Raw genomic sequence first — 22,260 nt, 5'->3', positions numbered from 1 at the left:
TCAGGGTGATTGCAGTTTATAGGTCTCCTTTTTGCTGGGATTTATGTAAGACCCCTAAAGTGGGAAGGATGAAAGTTTAAAAATAAAACATCTTTCATGAAATGTCTGAGGTGGAAGACTGTGTATGTGGTTATGCTGATAAGAACTGGAAATTCCTGTGTTAACACTAATGTACAGTAGACAGTTTATTGGACTGTGCTGTAGAAGCTGAATCTATGGACAGGTTTACTGGGCTGTGTAAAGTAGGTCTCACTAGTGTTGGATTAAAGTACTTTAATAATGTTGTAGGTGGAAAACTGTTCAATGGGTGCATTTCATGTACAATTTGAATGGAGCGGCTTGATGTGTAAGATCTGTGTAGGCATGTGTTTCTGTTTCTGATGTCTGCACAGCCAAAGTACATAATTACTTGTGCATTCCTCGGACGAAGCCTGGGGTCATTCTTGGTGTTGCCAAAACAAACTTGTGGTTAGGTGTGTGAAAGGGTGAGTGTGTGAGCTGAGTGAGTGTGGTGTGTGAGCTGAGTGAGTGTGGTGTGTGAGTTGAGTGAGTGCATGTGGGGGGTGAGTGAGGGTGGGTGAGTGAGTGTGGTGTGTGGTTGGGTGAATGTGGGGAGTGAGTGTGGGTGAGGGTGAGTGAGTGTGGTGAGTGAGTGTGGGTGAGTGAGTGTGTGGGTGAGTGAGTGTGTGTGGTGAGTGAGTGAGTGTGTGTGGTGAGTGAGTGTGTGTGGTGAGTGAGTGGGTGAGCGAGTGTGGTGGGTGAGCGAGTGGGTGAGTGGGGTGAGTGGGGTGATTGGGTGTGGGTGAGTGTGGTGGGTGGTGAGTGAGTGAGTGTAGTGAGTGGGTGTGGGTGAGTGAGTGTGGGTGGGTGAGTGAGCAGTTGAGTGTGGTTGAGCGGTTGAGTGTGGGTGAGCGGTTGAGTGTGGGTGAGCGAGTTGGTGTGGGTGAGTGTGGTGGGTGAGTGAGTGGTTGAGTGTGGGTGGGTGAGTTGAATGTGGGTGGGTGAGCTGAATGTGGGTGAATGAGTGAGGGTGGTGAGTGTGGGTGGGTGAGTGAGTGTGGTGAGGGTGGTGGGTGGGAAGTGAGTGTGGGTGAGTGAATGTGGGTGAGGGTGAGTGTGGTGATGTGTGGGTGGTGGGTGTGTGTGGATGAGTGAGTTGAGTGTGGGTGAGCGTGAGTGAGTGTGGTGAGTGAAGTGTCTGAGTGAGAGTGAGTGGTGAGTGTGGTGAGTGAGTGTGATGAGAGAGTGTGGTGAGTGAGTGTGGTGGGTGAGTGAGTGAGTTGAGTGTGGGTGAGTGTGGTGAAGTGAGTGGGTGAGTGTGGTGAGGTGAGTGGGTAAGTGTGGGTGAGTCTCATTTTTGGATGTAATTTCTAAATTTTGTAAACTTTGTTTTTGTATTGTCATATTGCTTTACATTGCCCTACCAATATGTGACAAATTACAGGCAGAAGCACAGTAACAGCTGCAAAAACTAAGAGCATAAATTTGCAATAAGCATGCGTATACATTAATTGCGTTTTACATAAGAAGCAGATGTCTGTCACAATTAATCGACAACTACATCAGATTACAAGAAGTATGCAATACCGTAATTTTTAAATTATGTCTTAAAAAGCATGTTGGTGCTGTCATGCAAGTCTGTGAAATATTTCATGTTTATAGTGTGTCATTTGTTAGCTATTTAATCAAGCGGAAGGAAAAATAAGTGGGAGTTTGATGCTTTGCAAAACGGTGATTATTCCCAGTGCTATGTAGCTTGGTTCTAAATTTGACAGGAGGAGTGCAACAAAAAAGTGTCCCACTGTAAGGAGGGAAAGGCTGACAAGAAAACAGTACATTACTCTGGTCACCTGCTGTGAGCTGTCAATCACATGCAGACAATGGGTCAAATTACCCTTAGCTCTTTGACAGCTAGGGAAGGTAGGTGTGAAGTGGGAGGGGAGATGCCTTGAAGAACTAGATTTCAGCCTTCACAAAAAAAAGCAAGTTAGCATTTCTAAGAAACAAAGGCAATAAAATGCACTTTTGAGTTCCATTCTGTAGCATTTGCACTGCTTGTGTTTGAAGTAGTCATTGAAAAAGGATAACATTTTAACCAAAAGTAGGGGACTTTAAGACATCAGTGAATGCCTGTTAAATCAATGAAGTGACAGCAGCTTAAGGGAAAACGTGGCAGATCTGATGCAATTTTCTGGAGACAAACAATGCATTCTGGGATACTTAGAGGCAGAGTAAACAGTCTGAATTATTTCAAAATGCCAGCCCCCATGTGGTCAGAGTCAGAAATTGCATATAAAAATATCTAAAAAGCTCTGAATAGTCCCAGAGTGCTGTTAAAATGTAGGAAACACCAAACCATGATGAAATAAATATGTTTTTTGAGTCTGAGGGTGCGGTTGTCCTTTAAGTAAGCTGTCATGCAGCCAATGCATTGAAATATTTTTATTCTTCTACACTTATTTTTGTCTTGATTGGACTTTCATAATGATGGTTTGCCACCCAGGGCAGCGTATTTAATTAAAGTTAGTTTTTTGTGGTTTTGTGCATAGCTCCTCCCCTTTCTGGTTCACCACACCCCTTCCCCTTAACCCCACCCATTCAGCTGTCTCCTGCAGCCCCCCTGTGATTTGAAGTCACCAGCCGCCACTGTATATATATATATATATATATATATATATATATATATATATATATTATACTTTAGAATCCAGAAATCCCACTAACACAAAGACGAAAATCCCAAGATGACAATCTCGAAACAGGAAATACCAAACCACATAATTTTACCCAGGACAAGTAAACACTTGCCCAGAGTGGGGTCTTATGCCATTTCTCCACTGTAGTGCAATCCCGGAGTTGGTATATATAGTTAGAGGAGTGGGGGCATTGTAGCCCCCCCAGCTAGGTGGGTTTTAGTGCAATGTGTCTTAGTATTGTGTTGGGCAAATGTTTACTTGCCCCAGGTAAACTTACTCTTTTCTGTATTTCCTGTTTTGTGATTGTCATCTCTGGATTTTTGTGTTTGTTCTTGAGGGATTTTGGGATTCCGAAGTAGACCTATCTCTCTCTCTCTCTCTCTATATATATATATATATATATATATATTTATAGCTCCCTTGCAATTTATCAAACATGCATTTGTTCAATAAATTACAGTAGACTAATTTTGCTGAATATTTGAATTGTCAAATGTTTCTGTTACCGAAAGAGGTAAGTGAAGTAGGGGTGAGAGTGTCTGTGCACATGTTTGTGGGTTAAGGCTAGAGTTAAGGTTAAATAAGGGGATAGATTTAGTGTGTGCATTTGTGAGTGTTTGACAGGGTTAGGATGGGGAGAGACTTAGTGTGTGTGCGTGTGTGTGTGTGTGTGTGTGTGTGTGTGTGTGTGTGTGTGTGTGTGTATATGTGTATGCCTGGCTTTGTATATAATGTTTATCTCTGAGCTCTCTTGTGCAGTTGTAGTGTTTCTGACAAGGTTTTTATTAGATAAGATATAGAGTTAGGGTCAGGGATACCCTGACCACCTTAGTAATGCCTACTAACCCCAAACCCACCCCTAACCCTACACCTCACCTTAGATAAATCCTTTCCATGTTACTACCACTATTCAGCCAAATTAGGAGTTAGTGTTACAGGAGGGTTTTAGTGAAAATATTCCAAAATAAAACTATTTTCCTTTTGTGGTCTTTTGCACTTAGAATTTTTTGGTATTATGAATGCTTGAACTGTTTTTGTTGGTATGTTTGTTTTCAGTACTTGGTGGACATTCTGATGGGCATTTTGGTCATTCATAACATAATTGTATCTCTCTCTATATATATATATATATATATATATATATATATATATATATATATATATATATATATATATATATATATATCTATATATGTGTGTGTGTGTGTGGTGTATATATATATATATATATATATATATATATATATATATATATATATATATATATATATTCTAAACTGATCAGTACACTTTTTTACAACTGGATTTGTGTTGTACTGTATTTAGATATTTGCTTTATTGTTTCTGTCCTTTCTGTGAATTTGTGCAGAGTTACTATAGCAGAGCTAAATTCTCCTGGCTGTGTTAGATTCTGTTTCCATCTGATATTCCAAACTAATAAGTACACTTTTTTACAAAACAGTTTGCATTGTACTGTATTTATATATTTGCTTTATTATTTATATATTCGCTTTATTGTTTCTATCCTTTGTTGTCAGCACTGTTTGTTTCTCAGGTCACTCAATAGCTAGTTTCAGGTGGAGGGTTGTTGAGCCAGCCCATCTTAGGTGTTAGCTGTTGACTGAGGTGCATTTTTTGTGTTGCAGTTCTAGTCTTCTTCTTTCAGCTGCTGCCGTTAGGGATCGCCACAGCAGATCATCTGTTTCCATTTCTTTCTGTCCTCTGCATCTTGCTCTGTCACACCAACCACCTGCATGTCCTCTATCACCACATCCATAAACCTTATCTTAGGCCTTCCTCTTTTCCTGTTACCTGGCAGCTTCATCTTTAGCATCTTTTTCCCAATATACTCTGCATCCTTCATCAGTACATGTCCAAACCAACGTAATCTTGCCTCTCTGGTTTTGTCTCCAAACCTTCCAACCTGGGCTGACCCTCTAATATACTTATTCCTAATCCTGTCCATCCTCATCACACTCAGTGCAAATCTTAACATCTTCAACTCTGCCACGTCAAGCTCTGACTCCTGCCTTTTTGTCAATGCCACTCTGTCTCCAACCCATATAACATAGCTAGTCTCACTACCCTCTTTTAGACCTTCCCTTTCACTCTTACTGGTACTCGTTTGTCGCAAGTCACTCCTGACACTCTTCTCCACCCACTCCATCCTGCCTGTACTCTCTTCTTCACCTCTCTTCCACACTCACCATTACTCTGAACTGTTGATCCCAAGTATTTAAATGCACGCCCAGTACAGACTTCATTTCTGTGAATTTGTGCAGAGCTGATGTAGCAGAGCTAAATTCTTCTGGCTGTGTTGGATTCTATTTCCATCTGATAGTCCAAACTTATAAGTGCATTTTTTGGCAACTCAGTTTGCATTGTACTGTACTTATATATTTGCTTTATTATTTATATATTTGCTTTATTCTTTCTGTCCTTTGTTGTCTGCACCGTTTGTCTTTCCTACCCTCCCTCCTAAGTGTTGTTGTAGTCTTAAACTTGGTAGCTTTGGAATTGCCCGACCCTGCTGTAAATCTGATTTTGGTCACTGCTCCCAGTCCAATCTCATTTGATCACTCAATGCAGTGCAGTGAGATCATTTGGTAGGACTACCACCTTGCTTCTTTAACTTTGGTCACTCTTCCCTGTCCTATCTTATCAGCTCAGTGTACTAAACAGAGAGAGAGAATTTGGGAAGGCCAACCAACTTAGTTCATTAATCTTGAACTATCTTCTGTTTCCTCCCTCTCATCATAAAAAAAATGTACACTTTATTCAGCTGCTTTTACTATAATTGTGTTCTTCATACTTTATTACCTTATTTTGCTATGTGCTCTTAAGTGTTCAAGTGCTTTTATTCTGCTGCATTTATTACTGCTTGTTAATAGCCTAATTAAATTTATCTGTTATTCTAACATCTTAATTTTGGTTTTAGCACTTGTGCTTTAGGCCAGTTACTTTACATTTAACAAGGTTCTTGAGGTCTACAGTTTTGTGGACAAACCCTTATCAGAACCCTCTCTCCATAAGTCTGCCCAAACATTTGGTACACTATGTCTGGACAATTCTCATCAGTTTCTCCTGCAAACCTGGTTGACTTGGGCATACTGAGACAGTGTAGCACCTGCCTCATGTTTACTGACAACCCTCTTCTCCTAGCACATAATTCTTCCACCTGTGAGAAATGCATGTGTATCAATAATCTGGAGTCCATGCTCTCTCACACTACAGTCAGTACTCCTACCAAAGAGGAGACTGCCAACACAAGCACCACACCACTCACATTACATAGCCAAGCACAACACATGCACACCTATGCAAAGGTCCTCAATAAAAACTTACCTAAACAGCAGAGATCATCAAAACACACTCACAGACATTCCACACAGAACACCAAACACATCACACACAGCAGACAACACAGCAGTTTCTCACAAACACAGCCCATAAGGCTTAACAATAAACCATCACAGCCCACAAGACATAATAAACCAAACACAATAGACATTGGTGACTCAATTGTGAGACACACCAATGTCCCCCTCACCAGGCTCGACAAGCAGAAGGTCACATTCAGTTGTCTGTCTAGTGCCAGAATCCGCCACATCTCACACGCACTTAAGTGTCTCCACAACAAGTACATGTATGACTCTGTCATTGTACATGTTTTTATTTTTATTTATTTATTTATTTTACATTTGTTGACCGGGGTAGTCCAACTGGATATATGTCCATTTTTTTGTGGAGGCCCGGGGAGAAAAGCTCCAGAACACACAGTAATATTTACAGTAAATGACATTTTACAAATACAGGCACAAAACAGGTTTTGCCGTTCCTTGTGATTCTGCTTACAGAATCATAGGACTTGTCAGCTATAGTTAGACATACAAAGAAATCTCTAATAACAATTTAAACAGTTAAGTCACACTCTCTTTACTGTTCATAGAAAGTAACTAGCTTATACAGGTATGGAGATTAATAACCAGAGATAAGTGAGGAAGTTAATCAGGGTTAGCACAGGGGCATAACCATTGTGATTTAAAGTATGGCTTCAGTTTGCATTTAAAGAGTTTTATTGAGGAAAGGGAGGTTAGTTCACTGGAGAGGGAATTCCAGGTTTTACCAACAGTGTTAGTGAACAGAGAATCACCAGTCATATTGTTAGTTGTACTTATTTGTACCAGTAGTTTATTTGATGAGTGTAGGGTCCTGAGGTTATTATAGGGAGTGATAAGGTTTGTAAGTATAGGCGTGTTAGTAGGTTGATATAGGATTTTGTGGCAACTGTTAGTTGGTTGAATAGTAGTAGATTTGGCAACTCTAACTATCCTAGTTGTTGAAGATTGTTACAGTGATGGGTTCTGTAGGTAGACTCCATTGCAAATCTGGCAATATTGTTGTAGGACATAGCCAGCTTGTTCAAATTGCTTTTACTTAGTTTAGTATATATAGGGGAGGCATAAAGAAGGGTAGAGATTAAGTGGGTGTGGGCAATAGTGGTCCTGGCTAGTGGAGTCAGAAAGGGTTTGATCCTGTAGAGGGAACCCAATTTTTTTGTTGACTGTTTTTATAGTAGTGTTAATATGGCAATCATAGGTAAGGCTGTTATCTATTAGTACCGCAAGTAGTTTAGTAGTAGTGTCAGGAGATATAATAGTACCATTGCTTGATGTAACATTAAAATAAAGAGGGGGGACCCTACGGGTGGGAGTGAATAGTAGCAGTTTTGTTTTTTTGGGGTTCAAAATGAGACATCGATGCAGTAGCCATTTTTTGACTGTATTAAACACGTTTTGGGTTAGGGACTGTAGGTCTGCTGGAGAAGTGGCAAAACATGTGGAATCATCCGCGCATTGGATACAGGTAGCTTGAGGTATTGCAGAATGTAGGTCATTTATAAAAATAGAAAATAGAAGAGGACCTAATATGGAGCCTTGAGGGACACCAAGGGCAATTGGGAGGTGGGAATATAAGTTATTCTCCCATAGAACAGCCTGCTGCCTGTTGTTTAAGTAGGAATGGAACCATTGTATAACCAGTGCATCTAGAGACAGGTTTCTGAGTATGTTTATGAGTAAAGTGTGATTAACCATATCAAATGCTTTTGATAGATCAATAAAGAGTGCAGAAGATAGAGTGTCATTATTGTGATTTTTATTAATACACTCAGAGAAGGATAGTAGAGCAGAGGTAGTGCTATGAAATGGCCTGAAACCATGTTGACAGTTGGCTAGTAAGTTGTTTTCTAGTAGGTAGTTTAACAGTTGTTTATGAATGCATTTCTCCATGATTTTTGCCAGTGGAGATAGTATGGCGATGGGTTTATAGTTTGATAAATCATTAGAGTTACCTCCCTTATGCAGGGGGATTATATGTGAAATTTTCCAGGTTGTTGGGATACTTCCTTCAGTAATGGTTCTATTAATCAGGATGGATATGGGGTAAGCTATGGCTTTTGCAGCTTTTTGCAGGTATTCTACAGGAAGAAGGTCTGCAGAGAGGGTGGTAGTTAAGTTTTTGGATAAGTGTACAGACAAGGGATGTAGGAACAGGTTGAAAGTGAAATGATGGGGATGGGTTAGAGATGAAGGTAGATGAAGATGATGTGGATGGGTTAGAGATGGAGGTGGATGAAGAAGATGTGTCAGAGGATAGCTGATTGGCTAAAGATTGAATAGTCTCTGTGGAGAATGTGTTAAAGGTATTGGCTATTTGCTTGGGACTATTGTGGTCAGATCCTAAAGGGGTGGGTGTGACTGAATGGCCTGGGTGTAGGAGTTTATTGATGCCTGACCAGAGTTTTTGTGGTTTGTTTTGGTGGGTTTGTTGGAGGTGAAAGTAGAAGTTTCATTTGTCTAACAATATGGATTATTTTGTTTCATTTCTTAGCTGTCTAAACTTGAATAGATTGGCAGGGCTTTTAGTAGTACGCCAGTTGGCCCAAAGTTTATTTCTAAGGAGGATTTTTTGTTTGGTGGTTTTAGTGAGCCAAGGGGCTGGTTTTGTCCTAGTTCTAATTGTGCGTGTTGGTGCATGGTAATCTAGAATAGCTAAAAATTTTGAATTAAAGTATTTCACTGCATTTTCTAATGGTAGGTATTTCAGGGGTGACCAGTCACATGCCTTAAGTTCTTTTTGAAAGCTGTCAAGGTTAAACTATTTGTTGGTTCTTATTGTCCTGTAGGTGGTTGGGTTTTGAATGTCGCTTTTATATCTTATTAAGTAGGTGAGTGAGTGGTCACTTATATCTTCAGGGAGGGTTCCTACTTTGTATTTTTGGTGGTAACTATTTATGAGAATCCAATCCAGGGTGCTTTCTTTGTTATTAAGTTTGTTGGTCTTTGTGGGGGATGTGATGGTTTGAGTGAAGGTGTGTAGGTTAATGTGAGTAGAAGGCTGTTCAGAAGTACAGCTCTTTCAGTTGATAGTAAAGTCACCAAGTACTATGGTTTCCTGTGGGTAAGTAGTGGAAAGCCAACTAAGTATATCCTCTAGAGTGTTAGTGTTATTACCTGGGGTAAGGTAAGTACAGATGATAAATATATATTTACATTTGTTAAGTTGAATCTTGGATATGAGAATTTCTGCATTACTAGTTAATGGTGGTTTAGCATCTACAGAGGTCACTTTTAATTCAGATTTATATAGGATAGCTACTCCCCCACCCTTCTTAGCTTTGCAGTCTAGTCTCAAGATATTGTATCCAGGTGGAATAATCTCATTGTCTTGTATTGATGCCCTGAGCCATGTTTCAGTGAGACACAGGATGTCAAATAAATGTACATGAATGAGGGCATGTATATGGGCAACTTTATTATTTATTCTCTGAATAGATGGGCTATTAGGAGTGAGTTAGAGGGTCTAGCGAGCAATTGTGTGTTGGTAGAAGTTGGAGTGTTGGGCACTGTAGCTGTGGTAAAGTATGGGATAGGATTAGGGTGGATATCACCATCTATTAAGGAGTGAACCTGAATTCTCAGAGTAAGTTTTAGTAGTTTATATACTAGGTTCTGGAATTTTCTAGCTTTTGAACTATAGTATTTAATGTGAGTCAGTCTATGATATTTAGCTGGTAAGCAGTTAGGCGAGTTCAGTATGTTTGTTTGGCTATGAATGTCTATAAGTGTTGGAGTAGAGGTTTGCCTCTTGGGGCAATGGAATCTTAGGCTGTTAAGATGCTCATAGAATGCAAGCAGCTAAGGAACAGATAGAAATGATATAAGTGAGAGTAAGAGTAGGGACTTAAGATGTGGTGGGTTGGATGTAGGTGACATAATGGGAGTGTAATACATAGGATAATGTATAGTGCTAGGTACTGTTTGAGTTATATGTTACTGACTATTGGGATGTAGGGTAAATCACTTTAATCACTTAAAGCATGTGATTGCTGGTGTGGCTGGGGTTGTGGATAGGGTGTTTAAATATGGATGTACTGGGGGTGGGGTGAGAATTGGGGGCAGGGTAGGGGAGCAGAGTGAGCCCGTAGCGTGTGAATGACTTGAGATGTACTTCCCCGGACTATATGAAGAGAGACATGACTGAACTCTCAGAGTATGTTTTCAGGCAGGTATGATCCTAGCCCTAAGCAGCAGCCTACCTTCACCAAGAATGATACCACAATACCAACAAAAAATAATTGACTTCAACAATTGGCTTAGTTTCTGGTGTCATTCTAAGGGGATCCAGTATCTGCCTGCCTGGGATGACATGGTCGACAGACCTCAATGCTTTGCCAGAGGTAGCCTTCACCTGTCACCATTATGTTTCTGGATCCTGGCCAAGCCTCTTACCTTCCTTATTGTGCCTTTTTAGGCAATGTCCCAAAGACAAGCCTTTCAACATAAAAGATCTGTCAAAAAGCAAATTGCAGTTCATGCTGCTTAACATTAGGAGCCTTAACCTGAATATGGACTCACTGGATGTGCTCCTTGCACTGGAAAATGCTGATGTCTGTGCGGTCACAGAAACTTGGATCAGGGTTGCGGAGAGCACCCCTGCTTTAGCAGGCTATACCTCATTCCCCACATTCAGGCCCCAAAATGAGGCCAGGAAGACCAAAAGTGGTGGAGTCTTTATCTTCATTGAGGACAGGCACACCTCCAGACTGGTTTGTCATCATGATGCACTGGAACTACTCCAGGTACAACTGACAGTTGGAAAGACACCCATCCAAGTTATAGCTAGTTATAGACCCCCCCCTTCATGACTCAGGACACCCACTCCTCTTACCTGGATCTACTTGACGCCATCAAGGTACCCCCTAATACCCTGATCTTTGGTGACTTCAACCATCTCACCATAGACTTGGTAAACTCTTCTTGCACTAATGCACTCTCTCAATGATTCCTTGGCTTCTTCAGTTCTAATGCACTAGACCAGCTCATCTCATTGCCCACAAGGGGAGATAACATTCTGGACTTGGTTCTCACCAACATGGCTGCACCACTCCCATAGTATGTTTTTCCCTGGTGAGATCAGATCATCGGACTGTCTCATTTGAAGTTTCTATCCCCCCCCCCCACCCCAGCCATAATCAAACTAAAAAACTTCTCAAAAGCTGACTACAACCTCCTAAGGGAGGGTATTTGTAGCTTCACACCACCGCCTCCCTCAGAGGATGCAGACAACTATGCCAAACAGTCCACCACTGCAGTATACAAGCACCCATACAACTCCATGAACTCAGCCATACCCATAGAACTAAAACCTGCTCCTCAAGGAAACACAAACCTGTTTGGTGAACATCCTCTATCAACAGGCTTTACAACAAAATGAAGAAACGGCTGTCCAAGGGTAAAAAGGAACATATTCCAAATTGGAAAAACTCTCTCCTTAGCCTCAACAAGTAAATTAGGTCACTAGTGAAAACCTCTAAGGCCAATTATGAATCAAAACTAGCCTCCATAACAAAGAAAAAACATAAACTCTTCTTCAGCTACGTTAGGAACCTCCATGGCAAAGCCCAGGTTTTTTCTGAATTAGTTCTTTACAGTATCACTTACACTAATCCTGTTGACTTAGCCAACCTGCTAGCAGATGGGTTCAGTGCAAACTTTACCCACGTCCCCCCAAAAGGCCCTTTTGACATCACTGATACTTGTCCCGCACCTCACATCTCCATAGATAAGTGTTACAGGCCCTATGCAAGGCAAAGAACACAGCTTACATGGGACCTGATAGTATCCCAGGATTTATTCTGCACCATCTCCAACAAGAACTGATTTTGCCATTGAGCACCCTATTCAATCACAGCCTAAGTACAGCCTTCATTCTAGCAGAGTGGAGAACTGCCTTTGTCATCACCTTGCACAAAGGTGGTGCCATTACTGACCTTGGAAACTATTGCCCCATTAGCTTGACAAGTCTGATCTGTAAAGCCATGGATGTATTATTATGGATCTCTTAAACAGGGACATAGGCAATGTCCATGCACTTGACCCCACCTAATTTGGATTCAAGGGCAGATCTTGCCTGTTGAACCTGGTTGACTTCTTTGAGACTGTCACCAAGGTCCAAGATGAGTGAAAGTCAGTACATACAGCTTACTTTGACTTGGTCAAGGCCTTTGACACAATCCCCAACTAGGGCATCATCGAAAAGCTAATTCAACTTGGCGTAAATCCCTACCTCATCAGGTGGGTGGCCAACTGACTCACCAACAGGACCCTCAAAGTCAGAATAGGAACTTCCACCTCCAATAACAGACCTGTCACTAGTGGAGTTCCCCAGGGATCTATCCTGGGACCCCTACTCTTTGGCATCAATTTCTCAGAGGTCCAGGCAAAGACAAAAGGCCTGGGGCTGACCAAGTTTGCAGACAACTGTAAGTTGGGTGCTGTCATTGACTCCCCAAATGATGTTAACATACTGCAAGAGAGTCTCACAGCAACTAGTGACTGATGCCAAAGTCATAGCCTCAAGCTAAATACAAAAAATTGTATCATCATACCATTCGGCAAAAACATGACCCCTAGTGATGACCATATCAACAGCAAGCCCCTAAGCACACAACTTGTGGTGAGAGACCTGGACACTCAGGTTGATAACAACCTCACATTCGACCATCATGTAGCGGCAGTGGTCAGAAAAGCCTTTTACTTGGTTCATCTCATAAGTAAAGGGATTGCATTCAGAAAAAAGGAGGTTATTACCTCTCTATAGTCCTCCCTCATTAGACCAATAATTGAGTATAATGCCACATTTGGGATGTATCTCTCCAAACATCTGTACCAACTGGAAAGGCCACTGAAATACCTCACAAAGAGAATCCATGGCCTCCAACACCTGTCCTATGAGACGGGCTCAAATCACTATCACTCTACTCTGTATCATACAGATTGCTCAGGGGTGATCTGTGTCTCACTTAAAAGGCAATCTCAGACCCTGCCCTACAAGAGATGCTTCATATCCATAAGTCTAACTCTTCATGTGCTACCTGCTCAAAAGGCCTGAATCTAATATACGACATCAACAAAACCTGTTGGAGAGAGAGGTTTGTCTCCCAGAGGCTGCCCTGTCTCTGGAATAAACTTCCCATACACATCGAAGAGAGTACCTTGATGATCCTCTTCAAGTGCAACCTTGATGAGAGGATGGGAAACCACAAATGTGTCCCTCATTGACAGGGGCAACAGGTACTGAGTGAGGTTTCCTTTTGGGGATAAACTCTTGGCTAGGATTGTCAAGTCCCCAGGGCCATTAGCTTAGCCACTTTCATTTTTTCTCCGTTGGATCTTCAGCTACCTAGAAAAAAATAACCTTATTGCCTGTAAAACAATTCAGGCTGAAGGGAACATAAAGACAGGGCCAGAATAGCTGCAGGTTTTCATCCAAGTAGCCAGTCAGAAACCTCTGTATGTCTATGAAGGCATAATGTGCAGTGGGCAGAGACTGGGCATATTTATGTGTCATTGCATGTTTACACCAGTGTTCTTCTGTATCCCTCCATTCTATTGTTATGTTGCTCCTGTTGTTCTCTGTCCTTGGCCATCTGTTATACAGTCCTGGTAGTAGTAACCTAGTAGTCCCCATGTCATTCTTGGCTTTCCCCACTCTGGGCACCTATACTGGCATCTAAAGTTTCTTTCTAAACCCTAATCACTGGCTTCAGACAGGGTTGTTTTGCCTCTATGACAGTAAGCCGGCCACGTTGTGCACATTTGATTCAGCTTGTCCTCAAAGGAGCAGTTATGCAGAGAAAATATTTCTGCATGTAAAATGTATCAGATCAACAAAAAGAAAACTACAGAGACTGTCTTGTTTGCCCAGCATATGTAACAGAAATGCACAAATGGTAACAAAATGCAAGAATGAGTTAAGTAAAGAGGGAGAGGCACATAAGGACAGGAATGAGAAAGGATACATACATTCAATGCACTACATATATGGAATTGTGAGGCCACTGTCCAAATCAACAGTCACCAGTGTGACAATGTGTGGCATCTACACGCATAGCTCTGGTATAGGCATGAAAATGGACTAATACATCAGCCTGAAACTGTTTGACTGTTAATATATTGAGACTTGCTAAAATGAAAAAAAAAAGTTGTACATGAAGTGGGGGAGTGCAAGCCCTTTAACAAAGCAGTGTACAGATTTGACCCCTATGCTCCCTTAGCTTCATAACAACTCCAAGGTTGCAGCACTTTGAGGTAGGTTATATAAAAAGAAGATAACATATGTGTCATTCAAATACTGCCACCCTGTTCCTTATCTTAACTATGATGAAATTCAGCAAACAAAAATATCATTCTAATGAATCTAGTGACATGTAAGCCAAATTAGTTTATTTTCAGTCAGCTATCCACGTATGATACAAAGTACAATAAACTTTCTGAAAAGTTACAGGTATATGACATACCAGTGAAGAAAATGAGGCAAAACTAAATCAAATAAACACTTACACATGCAAGACAAACAATTGCTTTCTGATGTACGTTAATAAATAACAGTAGGACCAGATAAAAAGAGATCCTATAAATGCTAGTATTGCATTGCATTAGGGACAAGCTCTGCTTCACAGGCTTCCCACCGAGGTGAAACAGAGATCATCCCTAACCTTATTCAAGTGTAACCTGGACCAGTGGATAGGAATTCAGAAATTCACCCCTGGTCTGGATCCTGTGTCTCTAATGGACAGAGCCAGCCTGTAAATGTTTGGCCACTCATGCTCTAGCTTACATATAACCCTAAAATGTACCCCTAAAAATCCTGGGCACCAAAAAAAAACTTGTTGGATATGTTTGGGAAGCATGGCTAGGCCTGTAAAGGCCCTTGTGTTCATTAGCATAGTATATACCTATGACCCTATAAACTTGGATAGATAGCAGCAGGCAGCACTAATGCAATAGATAGCATGGAAATTAATATTACACAATTAACAGCAACGCTGAAAATAAATCTGAGTTAACCTTTATATCTTTTGTCAAAAATAACAACACTGGTGATATGATCATAGGCATAGGACATACAATGGTACAGGTTAAATTGCATGACAATACCGCAGCCAGTGTGCTAAAATTACCGATGCAATACATTTTGTTTCTAAGCTTGAAGTTACAGGAAAACTCAGTTTAACACACACACACACACACACACACAGATACACTAGGTATATAATTTATCTCCAGCCCTCATATATATATATATATATATATATATATATATATATATATATATATATTTTTTTTTTTAATAACGAGATCTACAAGTCAACAGATAGGTACTGTTGGGAACATGATCACTTTCTGTCGATTGCAGTTGCCAACATATTATTAATCATCATATCTCAGTTTAAGTAAGGAGTGTTTCCAAGGTGGTATATAACATTAATATAGCATCAATGTTGAGAACTTTGTTGGTAATTGTTTGGCTTACAGTGCTGTTAGTACATTTTAGGCTTGCACAGTAGGAATGATTTTAGCTGAGTAAGGTAATTTTGGAACCTGGCTTATTTTGCAGCTACAGAGAAGTGCGAACAGTAACATCTAAAGAGTATAAGTAAGCGTACACTCATTGAAAATGTTGCTTAATTTTATATAGGAAGAAAAATTTGTCAACATACATTTAACATGCCCTGTGTATAAAAGGTGTATTCTACATGTTTCTGTCATATATTTCTTATTCTTGTAATGCTGATAGTTTTCAGAGTATTACGACCTATACCTGCTCTTAATGAATATGAAATATGAGAAACATGAGCTTTGAGCTGTGAAATAATATATGATGTTGATAGCGATATCTGAAACATATAATAACCCATCATAATCAATGCCTCATCACCGTTTTCTTCCCTTAATGTTAATGAATTGCATGATTGGGGATTGATTTTAGATTTGTCAAGAACTGCATATGCTTCATCTTCTCTCCAAGCATGTGTCAAAAAGTAAGGCTTATTTTAAAACACACTCTACTTAGAATGGCATGCAGCTTTAAAAATCTTACAGTACAGCAACATGACTGTATTTCAGAACAACAAACAATAATTGTGGACTGTAACTGGAGAAAACCATTTCCTGTTAAAAAATTAAACTTTTTAACTATTTTTCTACACTTTAGCAGGATCCCATTAAAATAACTACTGGAAATGAAATTAAGAAAGCAAGTTGAAAAAATTGATGAAGCTTCAAAAATTCTAAGTTGCTTACCTGTAACTAGAATGTCTGATGGGATGTCTTCTATTATGCATCTCTGTTCTTTTTCTGCCATCTGGATATACATAGCACATGCAACTGCAAAGCAGGATGTGAAGACACATCCTATAAGTTTAGTGTTCATTTTCTTAGCTATAAAAGTTGAAAAACACGCTTCACTTTAGTAAGGTTAACTGGTCTGTTGTTAACTTATAGCAACTAACACTTCTGTGCTTCTGTTTTATTCATGTTTGCATTACTGGCTGATGAGAGCCTTGGAGAATCTTAATTGATTTTTTCATGAGAACAGACAGCTGTGTACATAGATAAGAACATTATAGCTGAGTCAGTACTGCTTAATATGAAGGTAATACTTTATCAAGTAGTATTTTCAGATAATATTACTTTAGCCCTGCTAAAATAGGAACTTCATTAGACTGGAAGGAATGACTTTATTTTATGTAAGCCTCTGAGAAGTTTAATATAATTAACTAGCACTCAGTCAATTAATCAATAGTATATAGTGCCCTATATGTAAAACATGTATAATATTTGCTCATGTGTACTGAGGGAATGTTATTCTTAAAGCAAACCCACAAATTGTATTTTTTATGGTTGTCTTCTTTCATAAAACATTTGGTGCCTAAGACAGACCAACTGTTTTAAGTATTTTAGAGATTATTACAGAATTAATGTGTCTCCTAATCTTTGTGCTCTTTTTTCTGATTTTTTTCAAGGTGGGGTAGAGGAGGATCTGCATTATTAAATATGCATATAACTCCACATTTGATAGCACAGTTTCATCACTCACATATTTGAGACTAACACAAGAAAGGTTAGAAGACATGCCCCCGGATTCATGAAGCTCGGTGCAAGTCCGGCATAAGGTTTGCGCCGGCCGTGCGGCGTAGATGTGGAGTAGTCACGCCATATACATATTAATGAAGGCGCGCAGCCACCACAGCCACGTGCATAGGAAACGTGCGCGAGTACAAGGGGCGTATCGAAGTTGCACAGGGAGGCGAGTCAATGTCGGCTTTCAAGGAGCAACCTAAACTGCTGAATATTATATTCCAACAGCAATAGTAAACATACCTATCAGTGTCCGTGGAGACTGAAGCGTATGCAAAGCAGAGTCCCTGCGAACAGAAAATGAAGACTCAAACACAAATGCACGGTAGGGAATAACGGGTCCCTACCCATGAACAAATGACAGGAAAACCATGTGCCTGTAATCCAACGTAGTGTAGATAGCTATACCATGTGGAAGTGAAACATATCAGATGTTAGCGCGCCACCAGTAGGTACGTCCAGTCCAACGGAGAGGGTCACCAGCTGACCCATAATTTGAGGGAGGGAACATAGCTGTGCAGATGTGTCCATAACAAAATACACGAGGAGAAATGTAGATATAGGTAGTGATCGTATGTCTGAATCATATCCCACAAGCCATGTAATAGTCACATACAAAAGGTATGTCCGTATTTCACATACCAAATGTGATAGGAAATAGCATACACATGTAAACGAAACAGAAGGAGCATATAAACGAGCCATAACAACATGGACACATGTAGGCCGAAAGGAACAGTATGATCCGTACCTTCGACCAAGATTACCACCTGTCCCACTTTGCGAGCGACAGTCCCTCTGTGGGCAGATGTGTCCTGACACAAACATGTAAAACTGGCAAATGTCTAGAGAATATAGGACATAATTCCTCCGTAGACGTCATGCAATAGTTGCATTAAACATATTTCACTGGACGTATAATACATAAATGTCATAACAAACAGAATAAGATACTGAAATGCTACAAGAATAAGCTTAGATATAGGCAAGAATTGTAAGTTCTATCTGCTGAACTGACCATGGGTATGTGTCGGCCTGTAAAATATGCTGTGTTCACCGCAACTGTCACAGTAGGGTTGCCACCCTCACAAATGGCCAAAGTGGGACATGTTTGGTACAGACATCAGACTGTACAGGCCAACACATACCCACGGCCAGTATAAAGGACAGAACATAACTGTTTTGCCTACAGAAAAGCGTATTCCTGTAGCATTTTAGTTGCTTAGTCTGTTTCTCATAACAGTCAGGTATTTTAGATACAGAATTAACTGTTTAATGCAACTATCACATAAAATATAAGAACTATGTTTGTCCTAAAATCTCAGGACATTTGCCATGTTGACAATTACATGTCAGGACACAACTGCCCAAAGAGAGACTGTCCCTCGCAAAGTGGGACAGGCGGTAACCCTATGTCACACTGTGGACAATTGAAAAGGTGGAAACACAACCATTGATTGTGGGGAGGCAATGTCCACAACAGTCAGACATGTGTAAGGAATAGCTTGGACAGAGGAAAAGGTGCCATCCTACCAATGAGTAGAACAGGCTGGCAAAATCCAGAAGGCAGCTGTATAATCCGATCGTGTATGTGACACAGTCAAACGGGTAGTACCCGGATACACCAACCAAGTAATGAAAGTGAAGTAAGGGTGTGTACCTATGTGCGTGAGGTATAGCATGTGGACAGTAAACATGGCAGGGTAGTCCACACAACCATAAAGGTACCCGACACATGTAGGGTAGTCAATGTGTAACTCTGGCCGTGTCATGGGCCAACAACCAAAGTAGTGCTCTATGGGGTGTGAGTAATTTGTGTGTGAGGGGTGTGTGTTTAATGGTAAATTCCTCAAAGGTGATACTTGTGTCGTATGTAGAAAAGGTGAACCAGAGGTGTATGAGGGGGCAGAGGGTGAAGTGGAAAGAAACACAACCTCATGTAGAAACAGCTGCAAGACAAGCAGACAGGCCATAGTGTAGAACACAATCCCACAAACATATGAATATGGAAATATGCGAGACAAATGTATAGATACAGCACCATCACATACCCACAGATGGGTCCTGATGGAACTGGCCATAACAAATGCAACACACCTGGATGCATAATAGCCTACCCAGCATACCCTCTACAACACACAACCTGCCACCATACCAGAACGTTCACCAAATCCAGCCATACTTGGTCCACTGGTTTGTTGCAGAAACAGCTACACACAGTGACCCCTATGCATATGTAGTAGGTATTGTCACCCTAGGCAGTGTCAGGATTGCAAACCATGTATCCCCTGCAGGTAAAACCCCCTGCACATTTTCATGAAGCCACAAAAATCTTCGTTATCTAACTTGTTTTCGTCTTTACCAATTTTTGGGATATCCCTCACGGGATGACCAACTTGTGTAAATAGTAGAATGGGTATGACGACATGATGTCCAATCCAGTAGATATCTGGACACAAGTCAGAATGTGCAGTGGAGGTCCATGACACTGTCCAGCCCTAAGTGGGCATGCATAACCTACCACCCAGGATAAAATGCCTTCCCGTGACGCATGTGTCCAGACACGAATAGGAGGGAGAATATAATGCACACATTTGCAAAGTGGAAAATGGCATGAGGGCGAGGAAGACACTACGTAAACAGGTCAACCCTGATCAAGTGTGAGGGACACTGACTGTGTGCAGTTGTGACTGACCATACCTGTCAACCTGTGTGAGCAAGATATCTGGACAGAGCCGTGAATATAAGTGAGACAAAGGTCCAAACTCAGGGACAATCTGTAAAAATATCTCTTAGAAACATAGAATTTGATAGAATAACAGTTTGCACATTGGCATTAATGTCTGGAGTATGAAGTCTGAAACCCAACTGTCTGTCAGCACATTCCGACTGCAGTCTTTAATGCTGAGCTACTGCTGTGCCAGAACACAACAGCATATTTTACAGAGGTCCGTGGCATACCACTCAACTGTCTGGATATTCGCAGAATGACTAGGGTCACCACCTGTCCCACTTTGCGAGTAACAATCCCTCTGTAGGCAGTTGTGTCCTGTGAAAAAAATCAAGACATAGCAAATGTCCCGAGAGTTTATTTCCTAATTTACTTTAATAGTCGCATAAAACGGTTATTTTATATATGAATCCTCAATATGGTATGTGAAGTAGCATAAGCAATTCAAATGTTACTAGAATAAGCTATTATATGTACAAAAAAGGTTAAAGTTCAGTACTATGCATGGCTGTAGGTATGTTTTGTCCTAGAAAATCTGACATCTCTACAGAACATGTCCCACTTTGGGCAGTCGAAATGGTGGCAACCCTAAGAATGACCACAGGTTCGCCCCATAGTGTTGGTGTGTGCCTCCAACAATCTGCACCGGTGTGGTAAATAGCTGAGGATTGATGTCAGTAAATAATGAGAAATATTCTGAGTATAATACTTCACAACCTGCAGAAAAGTCATGCTAATGCAAGACCTAGCATTCTATCAATTTTGTAAGCTTGTAAGAGCAATCGTTAAAATGTGTCCCTAATTGACCCCCCATCATGTAGGTTTTGCACAGGTTCAGTGCTCTAAGAGGTTGAGAGGTATGGTCTGTACATATTTACAGGAACAGCCCTTCACACTTGTGTAATGTACAACCGCATACCTGTAGTCACTTCATGTCCAAAAATAATAATCCCCATATGACTGTATACAGGTAATAGTCAAATGTGAATGGGAACACCCCTCACCGTGGAGTATGGACTGTAACAAACCCACCCATAATATGTAATGCCAACAGAATTAGCTGCTGACAGGTGCCCAAACACCTGTGTCTATAAACACAGGTAAAACTTCAAAATAGGAGATAAGCCCTGTCGATATGCTTCGTCTGACATTTGACCTCGGCCAGGGAAGTTCCTTTCACCAGGTGGACAAGCCTAAACCCAGATCACTACATGAACACCCTGACAATCAAAGACCTGTATGTGGCTGGACTATATGCCTTGGTGTTCTGCATACCCTCGGAGTGATTAACAATGCAGCCGGAGTCCACAGCAGTAGGCAATAGGGAATGTGTAATATGTAGTACCACCTTTTTCCCAGCAGGAGAATGGATGCCTGTGTCGTAGGTGAAGCGGTGAGGCGCATGTTGATGTAGCTAAGTACTATGGGTATGCATATCAATGAGGGAGAACACCAATAGAATAGTGGTTCCTGTATCCGGCCAACGTGAATGCAGTCCCGGTTGACCTACGACCACTGCACATATAACTTGAAAGTGTAATTAAAGCATTCGTGCAGTACACACATTTAAATATGTAAAGGTGAACATGTGTTTCGCAGTAGTCCGTAAACTGGAATACAGATATGTAACTGTTATGGTCAGAATTATGAAAGTTCACGGAAGCACAATTATCTATGAAACATATGTAACCCACAATAAGGATATGCAAGTGCGCTCTTGCGTGTGTAATCCGCTCACAGAATAGAAAATGAATGGTGTTTTCCCCATGTTCCATGTACATGGCTCATACCTGTTAAACCCGTAAAGTACGAAACCGGACAAAGCCATGACAACAACTGGTACAAATAGGGACAATCCCCAGATATTGCCCTAACAAACATAGAAAGTGGATAGAATAATAGGTGTGTCACTAGCATGGATTCTCTGAAGGGTATGAAGTCGTAACCTGAAATGTTTGTCATTATTTACCAATGTCAGTCTTTAATGATATGCCACTAACTTGCCAGATCGACACAAGGTTATGAAAAATGGACCACAAATATGGACTATCCCCAGATATTGCCTAACAAACATAGAAAGTGGATAGAATAACAGGTGTGTCACTAGCATGGATTCTCTGAAGGGTATGAAGTCGTAACCTGAAATGTTTGTCATTATTTACCAATGTCAGTCTTTAATGATATGCCCCTAACTTGCCAGATAAACACAAGATTGTGAAAAATGGAGCAAAGATAAGAGGCAAACAGCTGTACATGCAGCAGAAATCTGTACAGTTGAAAGGTATGATATGGAGATATATAATCACATATATCCACAGACATAATCCAAAGCAAATTATGAGATGAG

General features: G+C 40.7%; 1 protein-coding gene across 1 annotated transcript in view; it reads right to left on the bottom strand.

Moving 5' to 3' along the window:
• LOC122794749 (transmembrane emp24 domain-containing protein 11-like) overlaps positions 1-16,475 on the bottom strand; it is a 214,640-nt gene extending 198,165 nt beyond the window's left edge. The window contains exon 1 of the mRNA XM_044063385.1: positions 16,346-16,475. Within this exon, the coding sequence (XP_043919320.1) occupies positions 16,346-16,475 (130 nt within the window). The remainder of the gene's footprint in view (positions 1-16,345) is intronic.
• Between the last annotated feature and the right edge of the window lie 5,785 nt (positions 16,476-22,260).

Source organism: Protopterus annectens, chromosome 2.part1, assembly GCF_019279795.1.
Source record: "Protopterus annectens isolate FY-2018-M chromosome 2.part1, PAN1.0, whole genome shotgun sequence".
In the NCBI taxonomy this organism is placed as follows: Eukaryota; Metazoa; Chordata; order Ceratodontiformes; family Protopteridae; genus Protopterus; species Protopterus annectens.
This window is presented reverse-complemented; position numbering and strand designations above follow the sequence as displayed.